The 23,915-nt window shown below is 45.7% G+C and overlaps 1 protein-coding gene across 2 annotated transcripts in view; it reads right to left on the reverse strand.

Moving 5' to 3' along the window:
• ACACA (acetyl-CoA carboxylase alpha) overlaps positions 1–23,915 on the reverse strand; it is a 291,537-nt gene that overhangs the window by 125,584 nt on the left and 142,038 nt on the right. For both annotated transcript variants that reach the window (XM_060259542.1, XM_060259543.1), the window contains 9 exons: positions 22,381–22,477; positions 21,982–22,089; positions 15,437–15,493; positions 14,929–14,973; positions 9,623–9,664; positions 8,492–8,707; positions 7,226–7,381; positions 1,786–1,989; positions 867–1,022 (listed from right to left, as the gene is read on the reverse strand). In XM_060259542.1, coding sequence (XP_060115525.1) covers positions 867–1,022; positions 1,786–1,989; positions 7,226–7,381; positions 8,492–8,707; positions 9,623–9,664; positions 14,929–14,973; positions 15,437–15,493; positions 21,982–22,089; positions 22,381–22,477 — 1,081 coding nt within the window. The remainder of the gene's footprint in view (positions 1–866; positions 1,023–1,785; positions 1,990–7,225; positions 7,382–8,491; positions 8,708–9,622; positions 9,665–14,928; positions 14,974–15,436; positions 15,494–21,981; positions 22,090–22,380; positions 22,478–23,915) is intronic.

Consider the following 23,915-nt stretch of genomic DNA (forward strand, 5'->3'; position numbering starts at 1 on the left):
GAGAAAGAAATTGCTGATGCTGCCAACAAAGATCATCAACTGAGAGCAGCATGAAAGTCAGTTGCAAGGAGCCAGTGGCAAGGAGGCCCTGTAGCTCAGAGGCAGAGGACCTGCTCTGCACGTGGAAAGTCTCATGGTCAACTCCAGCTAGCCTAAGGACCTCCAGGTATGCTCAGGCAGGCGGTGTCTCCGGGGTAGCAGCTCAAGCATGGATGTGACTCTAGATTTTCACCAGGATTTCCACGGAGTAGGCTCTAGAAGAAGCCGCATGCACAGCCGCTTCCCTGCATGAGTCAGAAGCCTCTGTCAGCATTCTCAGCTTCCCTGCTCATGAAAAATGGGGAGGGGGGGGGAGCTGAGTGCTTCAAGTGTCTCTCCAGAGCAGGGGAGGGGGATTTTTTCTTCCTGCCTTCTCCCTCTTCTCCCCCTACACAGTTTCTTCATTCCCCAACCTCACTTCAAAACTGAAAAGCTACCTTTAAAAATCCAACAACAAAAAAGGTGGGAGGCAGCAAAAGTACAGTTTTTACATATAGACGGAAATATATCAACAAAACATCTCTTCTAACCCCCAACATTTCTCAGACTGAAGCAAGAACTCCATCAGAAGTTGTCAGTGAAGTTGCTACTTTTCTAGTAATAAAAAATGGAGACATTAAATAAAACAAACGTATAGGATATGGGCCTGAAGCAGAGTAGCAATGGGGCAGAGGACCTCTGGATATGAGGCACCGAGGACTAAGCCACCTACTGCACACACTACATGCAAACCTCCCCAAACCCTTTGGGAGTATCTCCTCCTTGAGTCAACAGCACCAAGCTAGATGGACCTTTGGTTCGATCCAAATTAGGTATGCAGCCCTTACCTGTCGAAACATTTCAGGGATATCATAGACATAGGTGGTTCCCAGCGACTGAGCCTGGAATCTCTTGGACTGGAGCAAGTCCTTTGTCACATACGGGGTGTTGATCAGCATTCCATGCAGTGGCCCTTGCTTATCACCATAAGCTTGGAACATAATCTAAAAAAGGGAACACCCCCCCCCCCCCAATATAAACATGATAATCAGGTTCACAGGGGAGAGCTGCTATTGCCATTTCATTCAACCGTCTTGCTCTGGCCTTTCTCTATGCCATTAAACGAAAGCCAGTAGAGCTCACCCCCTTATTCTCAATGGCTCCTTCTTTGGGCAATGATCTGGAAACCAGAGATGCATGTTGCTGCATAAAATGAAGTCATCCACCACGCCTGTTTAATCAAGGTGGCTTCATCAAGGTGGCAGCCTCATGAAGCACATGCTCTTGGAGACTAGGGATCACTTATATTAACATGAAGGACATTTCAATGCCTGTTAAGTGCTTAGATGACTTGGATGCTCATGTTAACCACTCACTCTGATTAGATGTTACGAGAAAAACCACCAGGCCTCTTGTAAACGCTAACAAAAAGGGAAGGATCCAGCCTCTGCTTTCATGTCCAAGCCTGTCTCAGAGCTTCATAGCTTTGAAAGATCTCGTAGCAAGCTGTGTCACTCTTGTTATGTTGTGTATTGAGACCTAAACCTGTGGGCTTTCTAGGACAGGTAGTGGAAGACAGGTTTCCCTCTCAGTCCTAGCTTTCCCAGAAGGAATCTGGAGCTAAGTAGGCATAAGTTTTGAATACACACATGCCTACTCATGCATCACACAGCAACAAAGCAACGAACAGCCCAAGATTAGCATGCTACTCATATGGGGAGAAGTAATCAGCAATTGTTTTGTCTCCCTGTAAGAGACATGCTGTACCTGGGCAGTCCTGGAGTCTGTCACTTCCTTGTAGAGGCTTATGTCTAAGTAATAGCCCGATTCGTTGGTCAGGAAGAGCCGGATGGGAATCGCCTTGCCAGTCGGCGTCAGCCGGATGTTGATCTTCAGCTCTGCCTGAAGGACTCGCAGTTTCCACAAGCGGCTGCCGTAGCGCATCACCATACTCCGCACAGACTCCTCAATCTGATCAATATGGAGGGGAGAAGACAAACTTGAGCAGCAGAGGGACCACTGCATAAGTACTCTACAGAGTAAGAACCAGGCAAGACTGGCCCTAGACAATCTGTCACCCTACGCAGCAGTGCTGTGGCTCCGCCCCCAAGCCCAGCTAGCAAGCTGGGCTCTGGGGAAGCTGCTGTGGCAGCATGGCTCCACCCCCTGAGCCCAGCCAGCGAAATGGGCAGCTCTGCTCCTGAGCCTAAGGCCAGGGAAAGGAAGAGACCATGGCTGCAGGGCTCTTTCTGAGTCAGCGCACTTGTGTTCCAGCTCAAAAAAAGACCTGGCCACATGGGGGGTGTCCAATTCAGCACACACACCCCAAGGCCACCGCCCTAGGCAAATGCCTCATTCACCTAGTGGCAGGACCAGCCTGGAACCAGGCCAAATTATTTGGGGGCAGAACTAGAGAATGCAGAGTAAGAATGATGGATGCTGCCGAGAGCGTTCCCAGCATTTCCTCCCTAGCTTTTTTGTAATGCCTAGTAAAAAAAATTGTCTGAAGTGACTTGATATCATTGCACTGAGAAACAAGAGACTCTCAATACGATCTTGTGATGTCACAAGTTTTGTTTGATAATATTCGAGGGAACAGGGCAGGGGAGAAGAAATGGGAAAATGTTTTAGGCAGGGGCCAGGGGGTCCCTAAACCACCTGTTTAACTGACAAGCATTGCAGCCAATGCTGCCAAGGAGACTGTCAAGCATGAGATTTCAAAATAACCAGTCCTTGGGGTTTTGAAACAAAGTTTGGTTTATTGATAATCCATGTGGCTCAGTTGAGCTAGGTATACTGATACTTAGTAACAACAGATTACAAGCTTTAAAATGGCACATCAAAGGTTCTATAAACAATTCTACATTCACGTGTGAAATTCACACTCTAACTTTCTTATCTCTATTGCGGTTGGCTCTTCCTGGATCCAGACCTCGCTGGGCCTGGGAATGAGTCCCAGGAGGTCTTATCTTCAAAGAGGACATTCCTGCATTTGTTAGTAAAAGCAAAAGAAGCAAAGGAGGAGGTTTGCTGCTTTGATGTGCCTGAATCTAATTCATGGTTAGTAACAATTCTATGATCTGACAATTATAACTAGAAAATTCACAATGCTTGACAGAGACTCTGGGTTAGTCCCAGAACTCTACTATCTTTTCCCTCTTTTTTTTGGTATTTCAGTGTATTTGTGTAAGGGTGCATCTGCACCTGGAAGCTATATTCACCTCTGGTGACTGACCCCCTACTGGGAGCCTGGAGAATATTCAGAGAAGTGGCTGAATAGAGCCTTTTCCTGCCCTCCCAACAAGGTATTTCAAGAAAGACCCAACAGCCAAAAGCAAGAATAGGTGGATGGACAGCCAGCCAGTGAGCTGTGGTGGTTTAGAGTGTTGAACTAGAATCTGAGAATTCCAGGTTTGAAACCCCATTCTGTTAGGGAAGTTTGCTGGGTGTCTTTGGGCCAGTCACAGTCTCTTAGTTCAGCCTACCTCACAGGGTTGTTGTGAAACTAAAGTAAAGGAGAGGAGAACAATGTAAGCTGCTTTGGGTTCCTGCTGGTGAGAAAGCTAATAAAGGAAATAAAAATATAATGAAACAGCTTTACATGAAATCTTCTGAAGATACACACACACTTGCAGAGGGTGTGCACCTTGCAGCTGAGCTGGTGACTGAGGAAGGGAGGAAGATTCACCCCTTTGCCCAACAACTGCCATTTGTCAACCCTGTGGCAGGCATCACAAGGCAGTGCAAGGAGCAAAGACCCTTGAATCAATTGGGCACTTGGGAGAGCAGAGCAGGACTGCATCCTCCTGACCTGGGAAAGGAAGAAGGGGATTTTGGTTGCTAAGCAAACTTGAGCCAGGAGGTCAAGAAGTGGTTGAGATATAAATTGCACTGGGTGGTTAGCAACTGCAACACTTTTCTTCTCCACCTCTGGCCAAACCCCATCTCAAACAGGATTACTGTAAAGGTGTGTGTATGGGGTGGGTGGGTGCAGGAAATGATCAGAAGTTGGAGCACCTTCCTTCTCAGGAAAAGCTAAGCTGTTTGAGGGGGTGGGGGGAGACAGAGAACAACTGATGCTATTTGGAAGCATCCTTCCTGGCAATAGCCCTCTAAGGGAGGTGGCTATTACCTTACATCACCAACAATCTCACTGAATTAATATAATGGAAATCAGAAAACTGCCATCTTGGACTTTTAGAAGAAGAAAAAGAAGAATTGCAGATTTATACCCTGCCCTTCTCCCTGAATCAGAGACTCAGAGCGGATTACAATCTTCTTCCCCACAACAGACACCCTGTGAGGTGGGTGGGGCTGAGAGGACTCTCACAGCAGCTGCCCTTTCAAGGACAACTTTGCCAGAGCTATGGCTGACCCGAGGCCATTCCAGCAGCTGCAAGTGGAGGAGTGGGGAATCAAACCCGGTTCTCCCAGATAAGAGAGCTCTGGCTGACCCACGGCCATTCCAGCAGCTGCAAGTGGAGGAGTGGGGAATCAAACCCGGTTCTCCCAGATAAGAGAGCTCTGGCTGACCCAAGGCCATTCCAGCAGCTGCAAGTGGAGGAGTGGGGAATCAAACCCGGTTCTCCCAGATAAGAGAGCTCTGGCTGACCCAAGGCCATTCCAGCAGCTGCAAGTGGAGGAGCGGGGAATCAAACCCGGTTCTCCCAGATAAGAGAGCTCTGGCTGACCCAAGGCAATTCCAGCAGCTGCAAGTGGAGGAGTGGGGAATCAAACCCGGTTCTCCCAGATACGAGTCCGCACACTTAACCACTACACCAAACTGGCTCTCACTACACCAAGCTAGCTCTTTAATGAATGAATTGATGATTGTTGATATGTATGGAAATGTTTTATTATATATTTTACTTTTTAATATTCTAATTTAATATTCTAATGTTTTTAACTGTTGTTAGTCGCCCTGAGCCCATCAGGGGAGGGCGGGATATAAATCTGATAAATAAAATAAAAAATAAAATAAATAAGCTGTGGAGTCTTGTGAGCAAGAATTCTACTTTGCGAGCTACTAGTATTCGAGTTGTGAGTGAGTGATTTGGCAACTGCATAATTTAGTTTGCTCTGGGGCCACCCTTCCTGAGCTAAGACAAAAACGTGTGAGCTGGAGACTAAAAAACTGTGAGCTAGCTCACACTGACAGCAAAGAAGAAGACTGTAGATTTATACCCCTCCCTTCTTTCTGAATCAGTCTCACAGCGGCTTACAACCTCCTTTCTCTTCTTCCCCCACAACAGACACCCTGTGAGGTAGGTGAGATAAGAGTCTGCGCACTTAATCACTACACCAAACACTGCCTCCTGGAGGGGCTCTTTCAGAGTATCACTGTGGTCCCTTAAGGATGTCAGCAGGAGTACCAGATATATAGCAGATGCAAGTGTAAGACTGGAGAGAGATGGGTTCAGATCCCTGCTCTACGATGGAGCTCACTCTCTCTTAGCCTGGCCTACCCTGGCAGGGCTGAGATGAAGATGGAACAGAGTTTCATGGAAGATATTGGGGAGGGGCTGTGGCTACATGAAAAAGCATCTTCTTGGTGTGCAGAAGGTCCCAGATTCAATCCCCGGGATCTCCAGTTAAAGGACCAGGAAGGAGGTGCTGTGAAAGACCTCAGCCTGAGATCCCGGAGAGCCACAGCCAGTCTGAGTAGACAAGACTGACCTTGATGAACCAAGGGTCTGATTCAGGATAAGGAAGCACTGGGGAAAGATTACACCTACCCCCCACCTCCCACATACACACCCTGGAGTCCATAACCAATGTTTCTTCTAAGCTGAGTTAATGTGAGCTAGCTCATGGTTTCTTAAGCCTACGGCTCACATTTTTTTTTATTTAGCTCAGGAAAAATGGCCCCAGAGCAAACTAATTTATGCAGTAGTTCACAACTTTAATGCCAGTAGCTCACAAGGTAACATTTTTGCTCACAAGACTCCATAGCTTAAAGAGAGTATTGTACCACAGTCCACACAAAGCCATGTTTCTGGTGTTAATTTAACCTATCAGAATTTCAACAGCTCTTTGATTATGAGCCACCATGGAGAGCAAATGAGTGAAAGGAAAGGAAAGGTCCCCTGTGCAAGCACCAGTCGTTTCCGACTCTGGGGTGACGTTGCTTTCACAACATTTTCACGGCAGACTTTTTACAGGGTGGTTTGCCATTGCCTTCCCCAGTTATCTACACTTTCCCCTCAGCAAGCTGGGTACTCATTTTACTGACCTTGGAAGGATGGAAGGCTGAGTCAACCTCAAGCCAGCTACCTGAAAACCCAGCTTCTGCTGGGGATTGAACTCAGGTCGTGAGCAGAGTTTAGGACTGCAGTACAGCAGCTTTAACACTCTGCGCCACAGGGCTCCTAATGAGTGAAAAGCAAGGTGTAAATCTTTAAAATAAATAAAACGACCATGAGCATGTGTGAGAAAGGTTTATGAAATTGTGCACTATTGAAAATTGTGACATAGAGAAAGTGGAGAGATTTTTTTCCCTAACATAACACTAAAGAGTTTAGGACTAGCAAGTGGGGCAACTGAAGATATTTCTGCACACAGTGCAGAATTCACACACATGTTCTGCAGCACAAGCAAGGTGGCAGAATCCTGAGAAAGTGGGACAGTGAACTGTACAGACACAGGTTGAATTCTGCAAATCATGGAGTGCAGCAAAGTATCCTGGAGAAGTGAGGGAGGGTTTTGATAAATCACTGGGTTTTGATCTTCTACAGCTCCTTATTCAATGTATTCCCCAACCTCAATGCTATTAATTGCCTTCTGGTATCTCATTCCCGTGTCCACATGTAATTTTTTTTTTTTTAGGCAAGGGGGTAAATTACACAGTATAATGGTTTTGGGGTCACTTTTAGCCCAACTGCAAAGATTGCAATAGACAAAATAAGGGATGACATTGACAAAACATACAAATTTTGTATATTCTTTCCCAAATTTCTGCTGCTATTCTATTCCTGCACTGCCAAAAAAACTTAAAGGTGGACTTTTTTCTTGACAGCTATCAGCATGGTCAATGCAATCCCAATTTTTCCTATTCCTATAAATACAATTCAACACATTTCGTACAGATTTCAGCATTAAATTTTAGGTTTGCTAGATGCAGAATTTCTAATGACCCAAGCCCCCTTTCCACACTGCCATAAACAGCAGAATATGCTGATCTTCCTAGGCAGGAGACTAAACAACGTACCTTAGATGGGTCCATAATAACGGTGGGGACAAAGTTGAGGAATATGTGGTTGCAGTCCGTGCGCACATTTGTGTTGTTAAAAGCCACCTCGAGTTCATCCATGGCTTCTAAAAGCAAGCGCTCCCCCTCATTCTGTAGGTACTCAAAGGAAGCCTCCTGCAGAAAGATTAAAAGGTCAAGGTAGTCCCCCGTGCAAGCATCAATCGTTTCTGACTCTGGGGTGACATCGCATCACAACATTTTCAGGGCAGACTTTTTTACAGGGTGGTTTGCCATTGCCTTCCCCAGTCATCTACACTTTCCCCCCAGCAAGCTGGGTGCTCATTTTACCGACCTCAGAAGGATGGAAGGCGGAGTCAACCTGGAGCCGGCTACCTGAACCCAGCTTCTGCCAGGATCAAACTCAGGATGTGAGCAGAGCCTGGACTGCAGTACTGCAGCTTACCACTCTGCTACATTATTTTGCTTCCTTCAGATCGGCTTAGGGTTATTAGATTGTTTAAAAGAACAGTTCCTCTGACACGGTTTCCTGCCTGCCTAGTCACCCAATGGCCAACTCAGTCTCAAGCAGGGCTTTTGTTGAGCAGGAACACACAAAAACGTAGTTCCGGCTGGCTTGGCATCAGGGATGTGGCCTAATATGCAAATGAGTTCCTGCCAGACTTTCCCTACAAAAAAGCCCAGTGTGAAACAAAGGTGCCATCAGGGGGTGTGGCCTAATATGCAAATGAGTTCCTGCTGGGCATTTTTCCCCAAAAAAGCCCTGGTCTCAAGAGATGCCTTACTGGGATGAAAGGACTTGCCAACTTGACCATTTCAGGCCTTGAACCTCCTGATGAAAATTACATCTCAAGAAACAGAAAGATAAAGCAGGACTCGGTAAACAGGGTTAAATGGTGCTCCAACTCTCCTCTGCATAAGTTTCTGGTCTGGGACACAGATAGGCTTAAACCCACCTGGGGCAGGAACAGTTTGACCCCTGACATGTGGGGGTATCGTAATACCCTGTCTCCAATACATGCAAATGGCTGCCACTCATTCCTACAGGAAGTCTCACACTGCACCTGACAATACCTGTGCTGTGGGAATAAAATCCAAGAGCAGCCCCCACCAACAGGAGTACTACAGGGTGTCTGGGAGTGTTGCAGGAGACCCAGGAGAGCATTCATGGTGTATTCCTAAACACTTGGATGCAATACAGACCCTCCCTCCCTATGCCACATCCCAACCTGGTCTAAGACCACGTGTTTAGCTGGCAAAGCCCACCTTTGTGACCAAGTCCGAGTGCCTGATGATTGCCCGAACAAAGAACCTGTAGTCCGTAATCTCAGCTCCTGCCTCGACTTTTGCAGCACCCAGGTAGAGATGCATTTTGTGATTGGCACATGGAATGGCAGTGAGGTCAAAGTTGCGCATTCGATTGAGCTCCAGCTGGAAAGCCAGTGCGGGTTCCAAGTGGCGGTAGATCCTGTCTTCCTCAAACTGGAGGAAAATCCCAACCAGGGAATGACAGAACACATAAACAGATCATTTCAATTTACATGGAGGCACTGTCATTAATCATGGGGGAGAAAGAGAAGGGTTTTTTTTGTATAGGATGGAGGTTACCACAAGAGCATAAAAACAAAATAAAAAGATAGTTCTCCTTTTAAAGAATCATTTTTAAGTTTATGCAGCACATCTCAAATAAGGCATAACACCAACAAAATACAACCCATAACAAAATCGTATTTAAAAAAAATTAAATGAATGCAATGAGAAACAAATGAACAAAAAAACAGAAGCAGTATTCCATATCCTGATGAGCCTGCCTAGGCGGGGAGGGCGGGGTATAAATAAAAAGTTTATTATTAAATTATCCAGTTCACCAACAGCCTTTAACAGAAACCTCATGAGAACAGAAGCCTCCAGGTGACTGGAATAGCTCTCACTCCTGACAACTGGTACAGCCACAGCGGACAGTTCTTGACCCAGAGCAAGCCTTACCATTAACAGTAACAGATTACTGAGTCCATTAAAGCAAACACTGAGTTAATTATTATTTCCTCAGGGGTGGTACCCCAGATTTCACCTAAAACAGCAAAATACTCAAGTCGACCCTGTACCACCGTCTAGTCCTTCTCTGCCTCTCTTGATACCAATTGGTTCAGCTGCTGTGACATCACAAAGGGTCAGCCAATTGTTTCCAGAATTCCAAGGCCTATGGGGTGTCTTTAGTTTAATAAAAACTACAAACCGTTTTACTGGGGCTTTCAAATTACATATGCTTGTAGCGAAGCCATCGAGCTACTCTGGACCCCCTCCATGAGTCCAAATGCATCACTCTAGCTTCTCCTACAGGACAGAGAATCCATTCACTACCTGAAGCCAAGAACAGCAGCAACTTTTATCGCTTACCTTATCTCTTGCACGGAATGTGAAAAATTTGGGGAATTCCCTCTGTTTGGAAGAAAGGAACCAGATTAGTATCTTTAAAAACGTAATTAGCCATCTGTTTCCATTTACTAATTGTGAGGGAAAGTGTTCTAAAGTTAAGGGACCACCGCGAGAAGATCCTCAGCCTTTATGCAGAACAAATCCTCATTTATATTTCTCCAACATAAAACTCTGGGAAGAAGCCAGGGAGGAAACGCCTAAAACAGAAGGGGCAAAAAGTACACAAAACAAAGGCACCTACTTGTTTATTCGATGTGATCACTCATGAGGGATTAAGCCCCACCACAAAAAATTAGTTCCAGATATAGAGGAACTTTATGAGGCTACATTCAAACAACATAAAAACCCTGTTTGCGAACAAGCCTCAAATCCTTGCACATTCATGCTCTGCCTTTCATGCACACAGCAAGATTGATGGCTTCCTGATTCAGGAGGTCTTCAGCATAACTCCAGTTTATTGTGACACCTGAATTGCAGTGCCCTGACCAACTTGGGCAGGGGCGGGGAGAGTTGGGATTCTAAGCTAGTACTAAACTGTGGGTTTAATTTTCACAGCATCATAAGCTGCCTTGAGTGTCAATGCTGGCTGGAAGGCAGAACATAAATGCTGAATGACTCTCCTGTTCATGCATCTGCACGTTCACTAAAGTGCTCATCTTGATTCCATCAAAGCTAAAATTCATCCCAATATCCCACAACCTCTTCTCAGGAGGAAGAGACTTTGCTCCCCACTGCAGGGAAATTTACACAGGGAAGACTTCAGGAGCAGAAGTTCTATATACTGGGGTGACCAAACTTGCTTAACTTAAGAGCCACACAGAATAAATATCAGATGTTTGAGAGCCGCAAGACATGACCATCAAATGTTTGAGAGCCACAAGACAGGGAGGGAGGAAAGTAAATAGGAGGGACGGAGAAGTGGAAATAAAGCAACTTTAACTTTAAATGCATTCTCCAAGCTGCCAACTAGCTTGGCTTGGAGAAGTGATTTAAAGAGACAAATGCCCTCTCTATGCCGGCCAACAGGGCAGTGAGGACTTCAAGAGCCACACAATATGTAGCCACATGTGGATCCCGAGCCACAGTTGGGCCACCCCTGTTCTGTAGAGTGGACAAAACCCAGGTAGAAGGTTGCTGCCGTACCCAGGGTGATCAGGAGGGCCACTAGGCCCTAAGATCTTCCTTCTCAGGGAGTCCTGAAGTTGTAGGTTTTTGGGAGGGGAAAAGAGGCAAGGGGAGGTGGGGAGGAGAGGCACATGCACTAGGGATTCGAGTTCATGAAAGCTAGTCACAATGAATCTGAGAAGTCGTCAAGACCTCCCAATTCATCTTCTGTGTTAGCTACCAAGATTTTTTTGAATAAATTCTTTGATTCTTAGAAGGAAGCCATGACAGCCAGGGGCAGGGCTGAGTGCTAGACCACCTGCTTGGCATGCAGAGGTTCCTAGGTCAATTTTCAGTATCTCTAGCTCAAAAAGGGGGGGGGGGGAATCAGGCAGCAGCTGATATAGAACGTTTCCACCTGCCCTTTGGCCATATAGCACTATTAGATTATAGCACTATTAGATTATATTTTTAGACTGTTTTTAGATTATTTAAATATTTAATTGTTAACTGTATTGAACTGTATAATCTTGTTTTATTGTTTTAAAATGGCTTTTGCCATGTCCTGTAAGCCACCCTGAGCCTGCCTCGGCGGGGAGGGCAGGGTATAAATAAAATTTATTATTATTATTATTATTATTATTATTATTATTATTATTATTATTATTATTATTATTATTATTATTATTATGTGTTCAGTTAAACTGGTTTCAAATGGTTACAAGTTTGCAGTGTAGTTATGCTCTTATTTTATAAGACTGGTCTGGGTCTTAAAAAAAAGGAAAAAACACTCTGAATAAATTCCTTTAAGAAACAGCCAGTTTGGTGTTGTGGTTAAGTGTGTGGACTCTTATCTGGGAGAACCGGGTTTGATTCCTCCATTTGGCTGCTGGAATGGCCTTGGGTCAGCCATAGCTCTGAGAGGTTGTCCTTGAAAGGACAGCTGCTGTGAGAGCCCTCTCAGCCCCACCCACCTCACAGGGTGCCTGTTGTGGAGGAGGAAGGTATAGGAGATTATAAGTCGCTCTGAGTCTCTGACTCAGGGAGAAGGGTGGGGTATAAATCTGCAGTCATCTTCTTTTTCTTTAAATCTTTTAATATCTGTCCCTTTCCTCTTTTCCTGCCTTCATCTCTGCATGCTACTCACCCCTCTTTCCATGGCTTTCTTTGAGGTCTTCCCTTCCACATTTGGGCCAAATATTACAATTAAGTGTGTGCATGTATAAACATACACACAAAACCAAAAATTCCAGAATAAAAGGATTCTGCCATCTTAGATGGAGGAATTATGCCCCTGCTGTGTTCTAATCAACCAACCATCATCAAGACAATCAGAATAATTCGCCTAAATTAGCCAATCAAGACACCCTGCAAATTGGAGAATGCAAAAAGCTACATGGGAAAATCATCATAGGCCGTTATTATACTAATAATCGCGTTAAAAACCTAATGAGATGAGGAAATTGGAAGCTTGCTGGAGCAACTCTCTATTACCTCAACATGCTGGGAACTAATTATATAGACTGTAATTAAAACACAAAACAAACCCAAGCCAAAGCCCCTGAGTTAAGTTGACAGGCAGTCCAGTAACAGAGCCCACAGAAGAGGAGAGATTCCTAAGGGAGTCTGGGGGAAGGCCCTTCTAAGCACAAAGGGTTGGCCCAGGGTTGGCAGAATACCAGAAAGAGCATGGTGGTTCTGATGAGAGTGCAGGGAAAGAAAACAAGCAAAAGGAACTTCCATGGCAAAGCTGTGCTCTGTTAGTGGAGCTTTGGGGAGGGAGAGCCTGCAGCCCTGGGTGACGGGAGGAGGTGAGAGGAGAGGACTGAACTACTGAAGACAGAACAGTGGCCCAACCCATTTGGGAGATGAGAAACAGCAGATGGGAAGAGACACGTCTGCCCCTTATTAGTCTCCCCAGTGAGTGGCAGCCAAACACCTCTGGAATGTGGGAAGGAAATGGAGGTTGCATGTTGGGCTATTGTGGATAGCAGCTGCTACCTATCCTTTTTGTTTAAAAAATGTGCAGTGGCTTGCTGTTCCAAAGTTATGCACAACCAAAAGAACAAGCCACATTTGTGGCTGCCACGGACAAAGAGGTTTGTCTTGATTTCTGGACATGGCCGGGTGGGGAGATGGGCTGAGGTAAAAAACCAGAAGGTTCTGCAAGGGGACTGAGTTGTACTGGCAGCTATGGAAATGCCTTGCTTGGAAGGAGGCCAGAAATGCCTTGGCTTGGCTCCCTGGTCCCCTTCTCCCTGAAAATCCTATTCCTATTTTGAACAAAACAGGAGTCAAGTTGCACCTTTAAGACCAACTTCATTCAGAACGTAAGCTTTCGTGTGCTCTCTAAGCACACTTCATCAGACAAGGAATCTAAATGTGGCTTGTTCTTTTGGTTGTGCATGACTTTGGAACAGCAAGCCAGTATACTACTTGGATCTATTCCTATTTTGGTTTGCTTTAAACCTTCTGCTTCTAAATTCCAGCAGACCTCTTTACCCAGAGGCAAAGCATGTGGATTTATTCCCAAACACTCAAGAACTTTCCCTTCCTTGGGGTATCCATTTTTACTCCCTCTAAATGTCCTGATTTCTGCTTTCTAAAGCCTTCGTGATCTTGGTGTAAGCCCGCCGTAGTTTCCCTCCTTCCTGTTTTAAAGCTGCTGATTGATCAGTATCTGTATGTTTTCTCAGATTAGCTGCCATCCTACAGAATCAGGGCAAAGTGGCTCAGTCTCCAATGCACTGCAAAGCATCCTGGGAGATGGGACCCAAGGATGGTAGGGAAATATGCTTGTTCTTTCTGGCTCTCTCTCGCTCTCTTTTTAAAGGCTGCAAGCTAATCTCTCATATTATTCTGCAGAGCACAACTAATGGCCCTAACCTTGGATAACAGAAAACTCTTAGTATATTTTAAGCGGAGGGAACTGGAGGGGAAGAGAGGAGAGAGAGAAATATGTGGAAAGATCAAGAAAGCGTGCCAGACATTGTGATAGCACAGTCCATTAAAAGAGCCGCTTTAAAATCCACTCATTTAATAACAGAGTGGCTGTAGAAACAGATCTGACTGTGGTCTACCAATATGGATGTAATGCTAAAGTACAGTTGGTACAAACCATGGTCTGCAAGTCCCCTTCAAACCACGGTTTATGCTTCTGGCTTGCCAACTGAACCACAAGTCATGGCTTGTCAGTTCACACCAAACACTATGCTCCCTTAACAATAGACTGGCCTCTGAACTGAGCCAATATATGCAAAACATTTGAAACACATGGAATAAGCACTAGCTTTAGACATTTTTCTGCACAAACTGAAGGGTGAATGCATGAATGTTGGCTCCCCCAAACAGGGCATATTGAAGACACTTCTACTATGAGGCCATTTTACTTGGAAGGCAGGACCCAAGCAATAAGGGGTGCAGCTGAGGTTCTAGCAATGCCACTGGAGCCAGCAGTGCGGGAGAAAGCAATGCACATGCTTTATGCCTGCCACTGCACCCCAGACCTATACAGCCACCAACTGGATATGAAGTGAACCCCAGAGGTGTTCCCACTGCAGCTGGGGCTGAGCTCACTCTTTCTAGGGGTGGCCAAGTACAACCCTTGTCCCATCCCCCCTTTGGTTTGCATGCACATCAATATTGTCACAAGTAGACAATACATATATTTCTATATTCAGGCCCAAAAGGCTGCCGTCTGACAGCAATGAGGATCCCAAGAATTTAGGGGGCAGTATTTGTAAATTTCCTGCATCGGGCAGGGGGTTGGACTAGATGACCCTGGAGGTCCCTTCCAACTCTATGATTCTAATCCCTGCCCTAGCCAAATGCTGTCTACTCTGATTGGTAGCAACTGCCCAGGGCCTCAGACAGAAGAATTTCCCAGTCCTGCCACAAGAGATCGTCAAAACAGGAAGCCCCACTAACTGAACTTAAGTTCCAATGACTACAAAAGTTCCCCCCAAGGTAGAATCAATATTTATCATTTAGTCACGTATGACCATGCCACTGGATGGGGATTGGTCCAACCCACTCAATGTGCAAATGATACCAGGTGTATGTTTTTGTTTATATTTTTGAACTGCATTAGCAAATTTTGAAAAAGATGAAAAGTAATCTGGAATCTTTTTGAGCCTCCTCCCAAGGGAGGCCTTTCTACTTACATGAAATCTTTGATCCACCTCATAGTAGACCTGTTTTCTGAAATCCTTGCAAGTGGGAAAATAAAACAGGTGTGGGGAAAGAACACAGAAAGGCAGGGAGAAGGCGGTCCGGAGAGATAAAAGGAAAGGAGAGAAGGCAGGGAAAAGCTGACAATTAGTACACAAATTAAAAACAAATTAAGACAAAAATCACAAGCAATTCAATATTGCCATTATCTTCAATTCTCAATTAAATTTCTTAAAGAAAACTTATTGCAATGCCATCTCACAGTTGGAGATGAACAAGTAACATTTGAAAAAGCAATTGCAAACGTGATTTTTCCTCCCATTAAAAATAAATAAGATTTGCAATGTCATGAAAACTCTATCTGTCTGTCTGAGGTGGAATTCTCAGAAGGAGAAGGTGGAACTCTCAGAAAAGCTCCCACTGAATCTGAGGCCTGTGTCTATCTGTCTATCTATCTATCTATGCACAGCTTTACAAAGAAAGTGAAAAATGTTAAGATACCTTTTGTGCCACGAGGAAAGTCAGCCGCCGAATGCCATGATCGATCAGAACAGATTTCTAAAGGGGGGGAGAGGGAGGGAGAGGGAGGTGGGAAGCAAAAATGAGAATGCCTAGTCAGCAGAAAGACAACATTGTGAAAATTCAGGAGATGCTCAAGAACCCAAAGTATGCCCCCAATTTATTTTTTATTTAATGTTTTCATCCCATCCTTCCTCTAAGGAGCTCCAGGAGGCATAATTTGTTCTCCCTCCCATTTTGTCTTCACAAGGAATTTGAATCTGGCTCTCTCAGATCCTACTCTGATACTCTGACCCAGGGGTGTCAAACATGTAGCCCGAGGGCCAGATCAGGCTGCCAGAGGGCTCCTATCAGGCCCATGAGCAAGTCTGCTTCCTGCTTCCTTCTGCGTCACAGCTTGCTTTGCCAGGATTTCTCAATTGCACAGAGGCTATAGAGCAAAGCCTCTATTTTTCCCATTGGCGGAGACTCCTCTCTTGGGGACGAAGTGGGGCAGAGCTTGCTTTGATAAAAAGGTAAAGGTAGTCCCCTGTGCAAGCACCAGTCGTTTCCGACTCTGGGGTGATGTTGCATCATGATGTTTTTGCAGCAGACTTTTTATGGGGTGGTTTGCCATTGCCTTCCCCAGTCATCTACACTTCCCCCCCAGCAAGCTGGGTACTCATTTGACCAACCTCGGAAGAATGGAAGGCTAAGTCAACCTTGAGCCGGCTACTTGAACTCAGCTTCCACTGGGATTGAACTCAGGTTGTGAGCAGAGAGAGTTTGACAGCAGTACTGCAGCTTTATCACTCTGTACCATGGGGCTCTTCCTCTTGCTTTGATACTGACCACTGACCACAATATTGCAAGAATGCTAATACTTTAACCATCTTTTATTTTAGTTTTTTATTAAAAAAATATTTAATTGTATTTGTCTGTATCCTTTATAAAGTTTATATCTCTGCTCCCTGGCATTACATTTTATGAAACATGTGGCCCGGCCCAACAAAGTCTCATTAATGTCATATCAGTCCCTCATAACAAATGAGTTCGACACCCCTGCTCTAACCACTATACCACACAACACACACACACCCCTTAGTCCAGCATCCTATTTTCTGCAGTGGCCAACAAGAAGTCTCCAGAAAATCTGCAGCAACACATGAATGCAGGACCCCTCCAGGGCTTCTCTACCACCTCAGAACAGTTTTTATTCAGATGTATATGGCTTCTGGTGGTTTCTCTTAGCCAGTGAGGACTAGTAGGCACTGATAAAACAAGCATCCTCTGTGAATGTGTTTGTTTCCAAAAGAGGAAAGGAAGAAGAAGAAGACTGCAGATTTATACCCCGCTCTTCTCTTACAATCTCCTTTATCTTCTCCTCCCACAACGGACACCCTGTGAGGTGGGTGGGGCTGAAAGGGCTCTCACAGCAGCTGCCCTTTCAAGGACCACTCCTGCGATAGCTATGACTAACCCAAGGCCATTCCAGAAGCTGCAAGAGAAGGAGTGGGGAATCAAACCCGGTTCTTCCAGATAAGAGTCCGCACACTTAACCACTACATCAATTGGCTCTCTTTAGAAGATGAATAACAGTGAAAACTTCCCTTTATTGGAAGGTGTTTGGAACTTCATGACTACTTAAGAGCCGAGCTCACCCTGCAGAACTCTCACCTTACCCAAAAGAGCTGCCCAGGTGCTGCACTCACCCATATGCACAATATATTTTCACAAAACCCTTCCTGTCAACTTCCTACAACTGATGAAATGTGCTCTCTCTCTCACCCAAAAGCACTCATCCCACAGTGCAGCGATTAATCTTTAAGGTGACGCTAGAGGATCTTTTTGCTAAGTTTCCTGGGTTTAATAATCTCAAATAAAAACTGGAGGTATCCTTCACTGCTACACACCATATTACCTCAGCAAATGCATATGCTAAAAAAAGGGGGGAAAGCCACAATGTGAGCAGGGCCGAACTAAACCTTGTGGAGGCCCCTAGGCAGTCAAATCTCGAGGCCCCCTCGCAAATTATCTCAGAGTTGGAGTGGCTGCCCTGCCGCCTGTGGCCCCCACTGAGCCTGCAGGCAGGTTCTCAAAAGCCCCTTTGACAAAAGCTGTGGGGGAGAGGCAGAGAGAAGCAAACTTGGCAATGATGCCAACAGCAGTCACACCAGGCAAGTTGGGCAAAGAGCGGTTCAGTTGCTGGCTGTGTGCGCAGGCTGGGAAGGCTGCAAGCAGGGGGGAAACTGAGGGAGGGGGGAAAGCTGGCCCGGAGCCCCTAAAGGTGTGGGGGCCCATAGGTCAGTGCCTACTTGGCCTAATTGCTAATCCAGCCCTGAACGTGGGGGGGGCGCACTTGCAAGAGAGAACTGGCAGACCAGAAGGAAGAGTGCTTAACCCCACCCCTCCCTTGTTTCTCCATGGGGCACTTTTCTAGGCATGACTCCATGTTGGTAATTCAGTTTCTGCATCCGGGAGTGACGGGATCAGCAGAGGTTGGAGGAAGGCATGACCAGAATGGTGAATCAAGCAGAAGCAAGGTGGGCACCCTCCTCTGGGAGCAGGAAATCTCAGGTCCTGAGACCCTTTAACTGCTCAAGTAGTTTATTTCTCATAGCACCCAAGCAATTCTCTCCTACAGTGCATGGTTTGGGAACTGCTGCACTGGAATTAACAACCACGTTATAGCAAAACATTGTCTTTAGCTATATTTAGCTATAACATTTAGCTGTATTTTATCTTCAGCTGCATTTTACCGATTTGGAATCTGCCTCGGGTCTATGTTTGCAAAGAAAGGCAAATAAGAAACAAGAAAAGCACAGCTACAATGAAGACCAAGAGCTTCTTTAATCAGTACTGTCTGTTAAAATAGAGCAGACATGACTGAAAAACAGACTTTCTTGGCAGCATACAAAGGAGTGAGGAAAGCTGTGCTGGAAGCTCAGTGCAGTTTTGTTCCAGATATTATCACAAACGCTAGAGCCAAAGCAATAACAAAGGCAACAGAACATTGGGGGTTGTTTTTCCCTCACTCAGAAGGGACACACACAGCCAGCTTCAATAAACAAGGATAGGCCTAAAGTCTTCTCACAGCTCAAGGCCAAGATGGCGGCATCACAAATAGCCAACCTAAGAAACCAGCATGCAAATGAATTTCTTCCTGGAGCTATTAAGCCCTGCTGATGAGGTGCCACCATCTAAAAAGCCCTGTCCCCAGTCGTTACCTGCCTCACCTCTGCCTGCAGGGGCACAGACTGCAGGGCTTGTGAGCCAGAGTCTTTTTGTCATACAAAGAGCCTCACAGGATGCTATCACCAATCTGACTTAGAAGGGTGTAGTGTTTGGTGTAGTGGTTAAGTGCACGGACTCTTGTCTGGGAGCACCAGGTTTGATTCCCCACTCCTCCACTTGCAGCTGCTGAAATGGTCTTGGGTCAGCCATAGCTCTCGCAGAGTTGTCTTTGAAAGGGCAGCTGCTGTGAGAGCCCTCTCAGTTCCATCCACCTCACAGGGTGTCTGTTGTGGGGGGAGAAGATTTAGGAGATTGTAAACCACTCTGGGTCTCTGATTCAGAGAGAAAGGTGGGGTATAAATCTGCAGTCGTCTTCTTCTTCCTAGCCTCCTTGTAATGGCAACTGATTAAACCCTGATGGCAAATAAGCTCAGTCTGCTTGCTGAAAAAGCAAATGAGATTCAAACAGCAACAGGGGAAAAAAAGTCTCAAAGTGCTGGTAAATTTGCAACACGATCGAATTCCACTCAAAATGCTTCCTACTGTCTGTCTCCTTACTTACGAATGGCTGCTATTTGGCTTCTGGCTTAGATATGCTCCTCACTCAATTCCTCTCTCTCTCTCTCTCAAAATTAGAAATGAAAATAAAAAAGTACTAAATAGAGATGGAGGGAGAGAGAGCTTGCTTAAGCGCAGCATCAAGAGCAAAGCCATCTCCCTTCCAATGCAGATTGCACTATTTTTACTAAGGTTAAAGCCCTTTAAAAATGAGCATCTGACCAGCATCAAGGAAAAAAGGAAGAAAATAACTTTAATAATAATGCTCTGATTTCTTTAAAAAAATTGTTATTGCTTTTAAAATTCCACAAGTGTCAGACAATAAGTATATAGCCACGGGATTCTGATTACATTGTCATAATGTGGACCTCCCAGCGACTCAGCAGCTATTATAGCGCTATTAGGTACTGGCACCTGGAGGAACTCCATTTCCACTGCCTGCTTCAATCTCTTCCACAAGTCATTTACAAGTATACGATCCTAATTTCTATCAAAAAGAGGGAGGGGGGAGGGGGCAAACCATGCTCACAACATGCTGGGACTTGAAAATTATTTGGATAAAGCTATTTGATGAGTTTAATGAGACACGCCTCCTCTCCTCCACTTACACACACTTTTAAAAACACACACACAAGATCTCTTAAGCATGTGTAGGCAAATGCAACACAAAAAGTAGGCCAGTTAATGAATTTTTAAAAAGAGAGACAGAAATTTTGATTGGGATGAAGAAGATGATATTGGATTTATATCCTGCCCTCCACTCCAAAGAGTCTCAGAGGGGCTCACAATCTCCTTTACCTTCCTCCCCCACAACAGACACCCTGTGAGGTAGATGAAGATATTGGATTTATATCCCGCCCTCCACTCCGAAGAGTCTCAGAGCGGCTCACAATCTCCTTTCCCTTCCTCCCCCACAACAGACACCCTGTGAGGTAGATGAAGATATTGGATTTATATCCCGCCCTCCACTCCGAAGAGTCTCAGAGCGGCTCACAATCTCTTTTACCTTCCTCCCCCACAACAGACACCCTGTGAGGTGGGTGGGGCTGGAGAGGGCTCTCACAGCAGCTGCCCTTTCAAGGACAACCTCTGCCAGAGCTATGGCTGACCCAAGGCCATTCCAGCAGCTGCAAGTGGAGGAGTGGGGAATCAAACCCGGTTCTCCCAGATAAGAGTCCGTACATTTAACCACTACACCAAACTGGCTCTGAAGAATGTGTTCAGAAGAGATGCAAATTACTTTTCAAAAACCCAGCCGCTTCCAATTTGCATTTTAGACAAGCTGCAGATAATTTCATATTCAAAAAGGTAAAACAAACTAGGCAACAATTGTACAAAAGCTGCAGATAAATTCTAATATAAAATTTGAATTTATCTTCTGGATGCTCCCCACCCCCAATACATGATCAAATAAGTGGCCGAAGTGTAAACTAAAGAGAACTATACTAGTTACAACCCCACCCCCACCCCCAAAAAACCCCTCTGGTCCTCTCAAGGACTCACCAGAGTTCAGTCATTCCCACAAACTGGGACATCAGATCTCAAAGGGAGCTTTTATTTTCTGCAACCAATGCGTGTCTGACCACCACCAAGCCTCCAGTGCCAGACCTGCTTTGTTGCAGGCTCAAGTCCTGAAATCGCTTGACAAAAAGCAGGAATTGAAAGCCATGCCAGTCAGGAAAGCCTCTTAACAATGGCTAAAGTGACAAGTCCTGCTAGTGTGGCGTAGCAGTGAGAATTATACCAGGATCAGTGGAGCCTGCGGCTCAATCCTCACCTGCCATGAAACTTACTGGGTGACCATGGGCCGGTCATTCTCTCTCATAATAATCTGCCACGCAGGCTTATTGTGAGGATAAAACAAAAGAGGAGATCACCTTGCTTGCTTTCCTGAGCTCCTTGGAGGAAAGGTGGAATAAAAACATGCTAAAGTAGCATCAATAAAGGCTGTTGGGCCAGGTTTGCTTATTGGTCAAAGCAACACAGAGGCTGTTCCCTGTTCCTTGCTGGCTACAGAGTGGTTTCCTCTTAATCTTGCTTGCCCTGTATTGTCATCTCATCCTGCTTTCTAAACAGGACCTGCATAGGACCCAGAAGGAAGACCCAGACAATTCAGACGTGCAACGGCCTGGATTGGCACCGGGTACAAAGCATTCAGCCTACTGAGATTCTCACCTTTCCATTTGGTTTTTATAAAGGAAGTTTTGAGCTGGTAGGAGTGCAAAACGAGGCCTGTAAACACTTGTCCTCCCCTCGTCTCCTACAGTTTTCCTTTCCATCTCAGAGTCTTCCTTCTTACCGTCTCATTTCCACTGCACAACTCTTCTACCTTAATTTTCCTAGTACCCTGCTGTTTCTACATCTCCTTTTCTAGGATTTTCCACCTGTTCTGATCCTGTTTAGGATCAGCACAGCTAAACCAATGGCAGGCAGAGACCTTTCTGATTCGCCAGTCCTTCTGCAACAGTCAGGCAGCTCCACCAATCACCACCAGAGGCCTCCCAATCACCAACATCACCTCAAAACCGCTTTAGATTTTAAAATATATTTGAGACATGGAAGCAACACAGCAGGTTCTCCTCAGACAACAGCACTTAAAAAAGAAGCCATACTTTAGGATTCCGTCCACGCAAAACCTTCTTCCCCAGACATGAAACAACATCCTTAGCGACTCCTATATGAACATGGCCCCGACAAGGGAGCTGCTCACCAATAGTCCTAAGGAACAGCCCCCCTAGGGATAAGGCTTCACTCACCTTGCTCTGTGTAAACTCTCTGAACATGGCCGCCAAGCCTTCGTCATCGATGTCACAATCGGTCTTAATGGCAACGTTCAGGATGTGAATGGGCTCCTCTCTAGCACTCTGAGGTTCAAAACAGATCAGTGAGAACAGTTCAAGCACGAGGAAGGAACATCCATATCATCCTTTAATTGGTTTAGGAGGAAAACTGACTCCAATTCTCACTTATTGGAATAATTATTGTGGCTGTATACCAGAAAACTGGCTGTATACCAGAAAAACCCAGTAATTTCTGGAGATTGTCTTGCAAGACTGTTCATAAAATATATCGTCTGCCTCTTCCCCCCGTCCCCCTCCCACTGCCTCAAACAGCCCCCAGGCATTATTACGGCAAAAGGAAAGACAATATCGTACCTTATCTTCATCATACAAGGAGGGGTGGCCTGCCTCAGGGAAAGTGGGGCTTTGTGGAGGAGAGTCACAGAAGCACCCCATCACTTCATCAAACAGTCTAAGAGCAAGAGGCAGGAGAGAAAGAGAGAAACAAAAGGGGCAAATGTGACCAATTTTTATTTATTTCCTCCCTTCATTTATAGCTCTCCTTCCTTGGAAACCGAAGGGACATGACAAATATTAAACAAACAAAACCATAAACACAATAAAATGCATTCAATAAGAATAGTCTTGAAAATTTCCACAGATGTAAAAACTTACAAAAAAACATTACTTATAAAAATGCAGTTCAGGTCAAGCAGTTCTGTTCTGCAGCATGGCATTCATACTCTGGAATGGCTGCACAAGGTCTAAATCCAGCATTACTAGCATAAGGCTTCATGTGTGCATACAGAAGGAAAGGGCGGGGTCTTACTAATGAGCGACAGTCATGCAGCTGTTCAGCCTCTTTTTTTGACAAAGGAAAGGAAAGGTTCCCTGTGCAAGCACCAGTCATTTCCGACTCTGGGGTGACGTTGCTTTCACAACGTTTTCACAGCAGACTTTTTATGGGGTAGTTTGCCATTGCCTTCCCCAGTCATCTACACTTTCCCTCCAGCAAGCTGGGTACTCATTTTACTGACCTCGGAAAGATGGAAGGCTGAGTCAGCCTCGAGCCGGCTACCTGAAAAACCAGTTACCACCGGGGATCGAACTCAGGTCGTGAGCAGAGCTTAGGACAGCAGTACTGCAGCTTTAACACTCTGTGCCACAGGGCTCTTATTTTTTTACAAAGACACACATTCTATTTGTTGTGCACCTTGACACCAGGAGGGAGGAGAACAAACCTCAAAACAAAACCTTATTTCAGAAGGTTTTTTGCACACCATGTCCTTTGGAACCAACGTCTCTCTGGTGTCTATCAACTCCCTCCCAATTTGGACATGTTCTCCCCCACTTCAGTTTTTTTCACAACTGCCCTACACAACTAGACAGGCCACAGGTTGTACATGGGAACAGGGCCAGATCTAGGGGGGCAGAGGGGGCACCTGCCCCCGGTGCTGTCCAGGGGGGCCAAATTGGGCGCACTCAGAAGGCAGATGGAGGAAGCAACAAAGACTCCGCCAATCATTGGGCCTCTGAGCACCCACCCCCCTGCTTTTCTTCTTCCTGGGTCTGTGCACAGACCCAGGAAGGAGAAAGATGGAGTGTCGTGGTATCGTGTGCTCTGTCCTCAGAGCTGAGGACAGAGCAAATGCCACGATGGTGCCCCCTGTCCCTTTCTCCTTCCCAAGTCTGTGCACAGACCCAGAAAGGAGAAAGGGACAGAGCATACACCACCACACTGCTCCCTGCCACGAGAAGAGGGGTGGGCTCCTGTGGGGAGGGAAGACTGGGGGTGCTTTGCCCACATGGGGGCAGGGGCACCTTGCCTGGGGTGAAAGGAATGACACCCCCCACCATTTTTTTAGTGGGGGCGCCATTTTATAGTTTTGCTCCTACTAAAAAAAAAGGTA

This window comes from Heteronotia binoei, chromosome 18, assembly GCF_032191835.1.
Source record: "Heteronotia binoei isolate CCM8104 ecotype False Entrance Well chromosome 18, APGP_CSIRO_Hbin_v1, whole genome shotgun sequence".
Taxonomy (NCBI): domain Eukaryota; kingdom Metazoa; phylum Chordata; class Lepidosauria; order Squamata; family Gekkonidae; genus Heteronotia; species Heteronotia binoei.